Genomic DNA, 9,049 nt, shown 5'->3' on the forward strand with positions numbered 1-9,049 from the left:
GTGTTGGAATGAACTCCCCACACGGGTCAGGACAGCAGAATCACTGGCCGTTTTCCGACGCAGACTGAAGACTCGCCTCTTCAGACTGCATTTTTGTTCCACCTCAATTCCTGCCCCAGAACACCTGCTACCTGTTATACTCATTTATTTTATGTGTAGTATTGCAATGTTTTGGATTTTGTGATCTAGTGACTGATATATAGCACTATACTTGGCTTCCCTTGTCTAGTCAGGTTGAACAAGTTAACTTGTGGTAGGGCCTGTATAGTGTTATACTCACACTCGCTGACTGGAGTGTTGTTAGCCTGGTCTGACACTGTTGCTCATTCAACTTGAATGGATGCACTTATTATTGTGCTGGGAGTCACTCTGGATAAGAGCATCTACTAAATAAATGTAATGTAATGTAACATAGAGGATCAGCAAAATGAATAAATATAAATGTAAAGTTTGTTGGTCAGAATTGTGAAAGTGATGCAATACTGCCAAATCTCTGGGTTAAGCTATTCACCCCTGCAGGTTTCATCAGATCTGAGTGAGAGGACAACACAGGAGTATTCCTCTGTGTGAGATGAGACACTTAGCCACAAAACAGGCCAGGAATAAAGCATTACTGCTCAAAATTTGAAAGCAGTCCTGCACTCCCCATTAGTATTAAGACTCCAAAATGAGTGTTCAGGAACCACATGTGAAGATGAAATCATGCGTTTGGGTGCAATACTGAAAGAGTTAAAACATCAGTTATAACCAGCTAGAGTCAAGCACTTCTTTTTAGCAAAGCAAGCCAAAGGTGTAGGATCACAATGACAATATGAAACTGGAGCCGTCAACGTTATAGACACAAGATGGAGTAATCGTCCATACGGAATCAGACATTAAGTTCCAACCCAGGCCATTTGTCACCATTTCCCAAGGGTTTTGCAGGCTGAGCAACAGTGCTTGCTCTATAAAGGCTCCAACACCCCAAAATCTATAAAATATATGCAACCCTGGTTAATGTACCATTCCAGTAAACATGTGGTTCGTTCAAATTCTCCTTACATTTGTTTCTATGCTGTGCAAACCCTTGGCAACATAGTTCACTAAACAGACAGCACTCTGCTGACATCCTTACGCATGGATGACATAGGGGACACTAAAGGGCAGCTGGGATATCCAGGGAATGCAACTAATTGGACATAACACAAAGATTTAAATCAAGAAGCCCTACCCACTTCCTTCCAATCTTCAATTTTTCACACATTTTTACACACAAAGGTATAATCCGTTTCATATACAAATGGTTTAGTTCACAGCAAAACAGTTTAACCGATTAGACACATTTTTATTGACTTTTATTAGCCAGTGCCCTTGATACCCTGCAGCTACTGGTGATATTAATAGGGTTTGTTTATCACTGAAACAAGTAAATGATTTTCAGAAGGCTGTTATATAAATACAGTTGGGATAGTCTGGGAAAGTTTATACATATATATTCTGTACATTACAGTCAAAGTGGAAGAAGGGGGTGATTTACTCAGTGGTATATAGCGGTCATTGCAGAAGTGAGGGGTTGAAATGGCCTATCCATTGTAGTGGTAAATGTAGAAGTGAGGTTGTCATGTGGTTGATCCTATGTAGCGGTCACTGTAGAAGTGGGGTGGTAGGTGGTTGGTTGTATGTAGCAGTCACTGTGAAAATGAGATGGTCAGATGCTCAGTGGTTCCCCATGTCCAGGTATTCCAGGTCTGGGGCTCTTAGCCGTTGCTCCTGGTTTCGATTCTTGGTGAATTCCCGCAGTAGGTCCATCACCTCACCCTCATACACAGCTGGAGTGGGCCGGGCCTCTGCAGAAATAAGGCAGCCTCATGACGGATATGCACAAATACATGCGTATGCTATTAAAACACAGACACAAAATTAAAACCCACACACACAATCAAAAAACACACACAGACACATTATTAAATACCACACACACGATTAAAACACACATTCACAAAGAGAAGACACATCCAGTCAGCCAGATAGACAGACAGAGACAGACACACATGCACACACAGACACACGCACACACAGCCCAATTAGTAAGGCACTGCGGGCTGAGCCCTATGCCTGGGATTCGATACCAGCTGTGTTAAAAATGACAAGAATATCTCTGGGCTTTCTTCTGCTTGTGTAGGAATATGTTGACCCCCCTCATCTCACCACTGTCAGGTACCCTGTGATTTGTTAGGTGCCCTCAAGTTACTTGTATTACATCAGTGGAGAAGCACCAATCTCCAGACAGCACCCACTGCACTTGATGCACTGTAGGACCTGCAGTGTTAAAAATACTACTACTGCTACAATCTGTGAATGTATCGAATGATTCACCACCCCTACAGGACTGCAGAGGTTATCACAGTGAAATTGGATATGTACAATTAGCGATTCCAAAACAGGGCTGAATAAAGGAAGAAAAAACAAAGTACACACCCACACACAGATACATATGCGCACACAAATACATACACATACACATACACAAAAGCTGAAACATTGACACACTGTGATAGGGACACAGTGGTCCCACCTCACCTGTGGCCCAGTAGTAGATGTCCCAGTCATTACTGGGCTCGTTGATCAGCCTGTCATACTGCTGCAGCTGGGCCTCTGTCATTGTGTTCAGGTACTGCTTGGCAAATAGACTGAGAGATACATTCAAGTCAGGGTGTTCTGTTACTGTTCGGTGAGCAGACTGTGAAAAAAAATCCTCACTCCTGTATGCTTTTATGTCAACAAACCCTTGGTATCACAGCTAACAAAATATACATGGATGGTATTCTGGTGATGTTCTAGTGTGTGGAAAAAAAACTGGGCAGCCGGGATATCAGTGAAACCAGTGGCACAGGGGGTGACTAGCACTGAGATCTGTGGCGGCAATGATGGTACTTTAGCTGTATCTGTTAAGGTGACAGAGTAGAGTAGATTTTTATGAGGTACTCCTTTGCTGGGAAGAATCTTTGGAAGCTGAACAATGTCCATTTGCAGATACCTCCTCCCCTGACCCTCCACTGCATGTGTAGCAGCAGAGGGCCGGTCCACACTCACTCACCTGAGCAGGATGCAATTCTCCAGCATGCCTCTTTTGCGGCTCTCGTACAGAAGCCGCCTTCGCTTGACGTCAATAGGCTCACCCGTCTTCTCCTCCCAGGGGGGCAGGGGCATCTCTATGAGGTCACTCCCAGAGTCCTGGGGTGCACTGCCACGGTAACCCCGGGTTGAGATGGCACCCACTACACCCGCTTGCCTTGACGCCCGAAAAAACCTGCCAAACACCTGAGCAACAACATCCATACTGTCATTATTTGCATGCAATAACACTAAACTGATGGAGTGACTGTAGTGGGAACAAACAGCCTTTGTAAACCAGTGAGTGCCAGGTCAATGCTTAAGTGGGGCACTACCCGTGTAAAAGGTACTTAACGTAAATGGTATCACTATCAGTAAAAATATCCTGCTTCGTAACTGTAACAGCGTCGGCTAAATATAATAACTGCAATATATACCTTCCGTTGTTTCATCTTTCGTTGTTTCATCATTTGTAAGATATACAGCTCTATGCATTTGAATAATTATCCAAGAACCCATCTCCGTAATAGTGTAAGGCTTTCCAAAATGTACTGATGAGCAATTTAGAAGTGATCCCTTGCCATAGTGTCAATTCTCACAAGTTACACAAGGCATGCTCACAAAACGTGAACACGAAGGTCGATTTTATAACAATGCCATACTGCCTTCTCATATACAACCGTTAAGACTAGCTTACTGAAACATAAGCGAGTACTGCTGCAATTACGTGGCTATATTTAGAACTAATGTTCAATTTTACAGTGTTGAAAGAGCTAGCTATATTCGTCTTGTTACTCCTGCTATTGCTGTCATCCTTTACTGACGTGATAAAGTTAATGTTAGTAGCATGTTAACTTACGCGCTAGCTTGCTGAAATAAATTAACTGTAATGAATTTGTTTCACGAAGAAAAGCTAACCTGAGTGTCAATGTGTTCGCTGTCCACGGCTTAAAATCATCCCGTAAAATTAAGCAAATTGTCTACTCACCCTACAAATAGCAACAGCAGAAAACATTCTCCTCTGCTTCCTTCCTTGCCTACAGAGCACGAATTGCGAAATACTAATTCTTCTTAGGTGAATGTCACTGAAGAACGATAACTCCAGCCACACTACCCCCACCTAACGTCAATGCGCAAAAAGGAGAAACTACGGTGGCCCTGAAGTGCACAAAAACAAAACGCTGTAGTTGTAGAAACACAAAACGCAAACCCAAATCTGTACAAACAAAACAATGCTAAAACACAAACTCGTTGTTTCAAGAAATAACTTACAACAGTTTTTCGAATTTATTTTATCATGGTCATGTTATGTGTTAAATCTATGTTATTAAATGTCAAAACACATAATTGTTGCATTTCTTGCTGTCATGACGAGTAAAATCCATTTTAATTCATATGGTGAACAGAAGTAGAAGTGTACGTTCATATTACAGTTATGGTTCATTACAGTCAACACGGTCAGTGGTGTGCGCAGCTCCTTTTCCCAACTTTTAAACAGAAATCTGCGTTAGAATACAGACTAACACATTGTTTAAAAATTGGCAGTTTATAGTCACATGGGGTTAATCTACTGTTTTGTTCCCCTAGTCTATGCAAAGCATAATCGTGTCAAACCAGCTTCACTAATTAGCAAAATAGCTTCTGAAAAAGCCTGAAAATTAAAGACCGAACTCGAAAAAAGTGCCTCAACCAGGACTGGAACTGCCATCCATTGACACAAGGTGGCAGACTCCTGATGGGTCACTATTTAAAATAGTAAGTAGCAAGGTATTATAGTAAAGGTGCACCTGATGGTGTGAAATAAGGGAAAGAATCCCTAAATGCTGATTTTCAAAACCTCAATTTCCACTTACCCAAAAAAGTCATGCCAAAAACACTAACTGAGTTATGCTCACTGTGCACAACAATATAGACTAATGGCCTAAAATGGCCTATCAAAAGAGGCAGTGAGGTTGCATAAATGTTTAGAAAAATGCATTTTCTCAATTTAAATTGAGACCCCTTTCCCACAGATTATTGAAAAGAACTAAATCTCTGATCTGTGATCAATTATTTTATGAAATGACAAGAGCGAAATCCAGTTGTAGGCTAACTGAAAAACATTTGGTGATGCTAAACTTATCTGAAAAAAGTAAATTGTATTCAAAATAAAATGGAAATGAGATTTTCTGTATGAGCCTGGTTCATGGCTTTTGGATCAAATTAATAAGTATTTTTCAAACACTGGAACACCATGGAGTCTCACCATCAGGCTGACTCTGTGGCATAATTCTCACAATCAAATGTTGTATTGTCATGCTATATCACACAATGAATTTATGGCATAAATTCTAATGACCTGATCACCAACAGTCAAACGTGGTGGCAAAATGACATGCATTACCAAACTGTGTCCTCAGTATTAACCAGCAAAGGTGGAAAACCCCGGCTTCAGAAAGTAAAAGTCCTGCCACGTATTTGTTCCACCCATACACCAGCTGACTTTAATTAGCACAACTCTTCAGCCAGGTAGAGGAGCTAATTAGTGAAATCACCTTATTTAGTGAATGGCTAGAACAAATACATAGCAGGACTTTTACTTTCTGAAGATGGGGTTTTCCTCCTCTGTTAAACAGCATATCTAGCTAAAATGAACTAAAACCGTATGTGCTAGCTAGTCAGCCAGCAAAGGGAAGTGATTTTAGCTGGTTTACAACCACACAATTACACATTTAGCTTGCAAACTAGATAACTAGTAAACCAGTTGCAAAATCACAACTCATTTACTATGGGGTGGGGGTGGGGGGGGGTATAAGTGCTGGTGTTTGTGGATACTGACGAACCCCTTGCTCTGAGAGTCAATACAGCTGATGCCACTTTTCACAAGTTATGACTTGGGAGTGTGAGTGTGTGCCTTACATGTTGAATGATGCACAAAGGAGGGCTGAAATAGTTAGGGGTCAACATTTGGAATTGTGTTGACTTGAGGAGGTGACAACCAGTGTTCCAGTTTCCTGTTTCCTGAGTCCAGACAGCTGTCTCACTCTCTTAGGCCAGACAGTCCTGCATCTGTCCTCAAGGAGGAATGATTTTTTTTTTTAACCACTTGACGCCCCTGCTGTAAGCCTCTGCCACAAGAATACTCTCGTTCAATGGAATTCTCTGAATAAAATCTGAGCAAAATCCCATCCTTGTCCAGACAACCATTTGTTGACATCTGATAATTACAGTAAATACAAATATTCCAGGCAACTAGATGGAAGAGCAAACTGTATATATTATATACACAACGATTTGATCAACAGCTTCAGCTTGATTTAGTTTGTCTATATCTATATCTTGACACTCTAATATCAGAATGATACAGTTAACTGTTGAATTTCACAGCATTGACACATTTATGCAAAGTGTTACAGCACTACAGCATCAGCTGAGCTGGAAAACTGAACCTACTCTATGCTTTTGTAGCAGAGCTGAAGTAATAGCTTGTGTCAGTCCTGCGTAAAAAGCCTTAGGTAGCGGGTAGCAGGTAGCCAAGCGGTACCAGCGGCTACGTCACTCCCCCGAGACCTGGTTAAGTAGCGTTGTTGTCGACAGGCTAACGACAATTTGCCTTTAGCTCAACTGGCAACAATACTGGCTGTAAGGGGTTGGCAGCGAGCAGTAAGAACCTCGGTTCGAAACTCGCTCGCTCGCCGACCCACACCCATTACACTTTTAGGGTCTCTTTTATCTCTTTTATGCTTATAAAAAGAGTAAATATAAATATAATACATAAGTAATAATATAATAAGTAAATATAATACATTGCCTACATGTATTATGAGCATTTTAGTAAGAGTAAATTGTAATAAAAATAATGAAAAGTCAAATATATGAAACTTCAGAATTACAGAGCAATTAGCAGCAGGTTGCAATATAAAAACCCATCAGTTCAATGTATTAGAAACTTGTGTGGCAAAAGTATTGCTCACAATATCTCAGTGGTTCACAAAAAGCAAACCAAGAAATTTGCCTTGGAGCAATAATTTATTTTTGGCCTGTATGCGTGTTACAGCCCCAAAGTTCCTCACATTGCAATAACTTGAGGACAAAACCCAAATCCATAACACAAAAAAAATGCCACCAAACCAGACAGTTACCAGAAAATGTTTTATTAAACACGATTATGTGGTACTGGATGAATGTAAATGGGATGGTAACTTAACAATAATAAAAGGTGAGGGTCTGGGCCACCCTGCAATAGGATCTTTCCCACCTAAAAACCGAATAGAATAGAATAGAATAGAATAGAATAGAATGGTCTTTATTGTCATTATACTCAGGTACAATGAAATTTCCCATGGCTTCTCCCGATGTAGTAAATACAACAGATAAACAAATAAATAAATAAAAGCAGTGCCAGTAAGACAGTAGTAGTAGCAGTAAGATAGCAGTAATAGCAGCAGAATTTACACAGAGTTGCAGAGAATTGTGTCTGTGTGGTAGCAGTTCTGGGGGTGGAGGTGGGTGTGTGTGCATATGTGTGTGTGTGTCGCAGTCTTTGATGTGTGAGTGTGTGCGTGACACTGTCCTGTGTGTGTATCACAGTCCTGAAGTGTGTGTGTGTGTGTGTGTGTGTGTGTGTGCACTCACACTTCCTGTATTCCATTCTGCGGTTGGGCAGGAAGGGGTGTGATGGAGGCCACAGCTCTGGGAAAGAAGCTATTCCTCAGTCTACTGGTGCAGGATTTTATTGCCTTGAACCGCTTGCCGGACCGCAGTGGTTCGAACAGGGAGTGGCCAGGTTGTGTGGTGTCCCTGATGATGCTGCTCGCTTTCTTCCTCAGTCGGCTGGCATACAGTAGATGGTGTCCAGTTTCGGGAGCTCCGTCCCTACAATGTGCTGGGCCACCTTCACCACCCGATGCAGGCCCTTTTGCTCAGCAGCTGTGCAGCTAGCATACCACACAGTGATGCAGATTGTCAGGATGCTCTCAATTGTGCTCCTGTAGAAATTTAGCAGCAATTTCTGTGGGAGCTGGGCCTGTCTCAGCTTCCTGCGGAAGAATAGTCTTAGTTGGGCCTTTTTGACCAGGTGTGAAGTGTTGGTGGTCCACGTCAGCTGTTTTGACACAGTGACTCCAAGGAATTTTAGGCTTTCCATGCTTTCCACTGCTTCTCCATATATGTGGAGGGGGAGGTGGACTCTCTCCTTTGTTCTGCTGAAGTCAATGATCATCTCTTTTGTCTTCCAGGTGTTAAGGGCCAGGTTATTGTCCTTACACCACTTAGCCAGATGTTCCACCTCACACCTCTAGGCCGTCTCCTCATTGTCTGAAATCGGTCCAACTATTGTGGTGTCGTCTGTGAATTTAATTATGGAGTTGGAGCTGTGGATGGGGGTGCAGTTGTGTGTTAAGAGTGTGAAGAGCATAGGGCTCAGCACACAGCCCTGTGGGGTTCCTTTGTTTAGGATGAGGGTGGAGGAGGTGTGTTTACCAATCCTGACTTGCTGTGGTCGGTCCGTGAGGAATTCCATGACCCATGCACACAGCGAAGAAACAAGGCCCAGGCTGTTCAGTTTGCTGACCAGTTTGTGGGGGATGACGGTATTGAATGCAGAGCTAAAGTCCACGAATAGCATCCTCACATAACTGTTGGGTTCCTCTAAGTGTGTCAAAGTGGTGTGAAGAGCTGTTGTAATGGTGTCCTCTGTGGAGCAGTTTTCCCGGTAGGCAAACTGGTGCTTGTCCAGATCAGGTGGGATGATGGTTCTGATGTGTGAAAGCACTTCATGGCTATGGGTGTTAGCGCCATTGGGCGGTAGTCATTCAGACACTTCACAGATGTTTTTTGGGGCACTGGAATGATGCTGGAGGATTTAAGGTATGTTGGAACAGCAGCTTGTTGTAATGAGAGGTTGAATATCTTGGTAAACACCTATATAAGCTGATCGGCACATGCTTTCAGTACCCAGCCAGGCACTCCAGCTGGG

At 42.4% G+C, this 9,049-nt stretch overlaps 1 protein-coding gene across 1 annotated transcript; it reads right to left on the reverse strand.

Annotated features, from left to right (window-relative positions):
• Nucleotides 1-1,000: 1,000 nt before the first annotated feature.
• sdhaf2 (succinate dehydrogenase complex assembly factor 2) lies at nucleotides 1,001-4,221 on the reverse strand. Its single transcript, XM_036535345.1, has 4 exons — nucleotides 4,082-4,221; nucleotides 3,077-3,300; nucleotides 2,560-2,669; nucleotides 1,001-1,826 (listed from the first exon to the last, which is right to left on the reverse strand). The coding sequence occupies exons 1-4, from the start codon at nucleotides 4,106-4,108 to the stop codon at nucleotides 1,696-1,698; spliced, it is 492 nt and encodes a 163-aa protein (XP_036391238.1). The 5' UTR covers nucleotides 4,109-4,221; the 3' UTR covers nucleotides 1,001-1,695.
• Between the last annotated feature and the right edge of the window lie 4,828 nt (nucleotides 4,222-9,049).

The sequence above is a fragment of the Megalops cyprinoides genome, chromosome 8 (genome assembly GCF_013368585.1).
Source record: "Megalops cyprinoides isolate fMegCyp1 chromosome 8, fMegCyp1.pri, whole genome shotgun sequence".
Taxonomy (NCBI): Eukaryota; Metazoa; Chordata; class Actinopteri; order Elopiformes; family Megalopidae; genus Megalops; species Megalops cyprinoides.

Bases quoted from the DNA above. Each gene is read 5' to 3' on its own strand.
- sdhaf2 (XM_036535345.1), bottom strand. From the start codon at position 4,108: ATGTTTTCTGCTGTTGCTATTTGTAGG. The intron at 3,301-4,081 runs GTGAGTAGACAA...GTTGTTGCTCAG, and splicing joins CTGCTGTTGCTATTTGTAGG to GTGTTTGGCAGGTTTTTTCG. The intron at 1,827-2,559 runs GTGAGGTGGGAC...TTATTTCTGCAG, and splicing joins CATCTACTACTGGGCCACAG to AGGCCCGGCCCACTCCAGCT.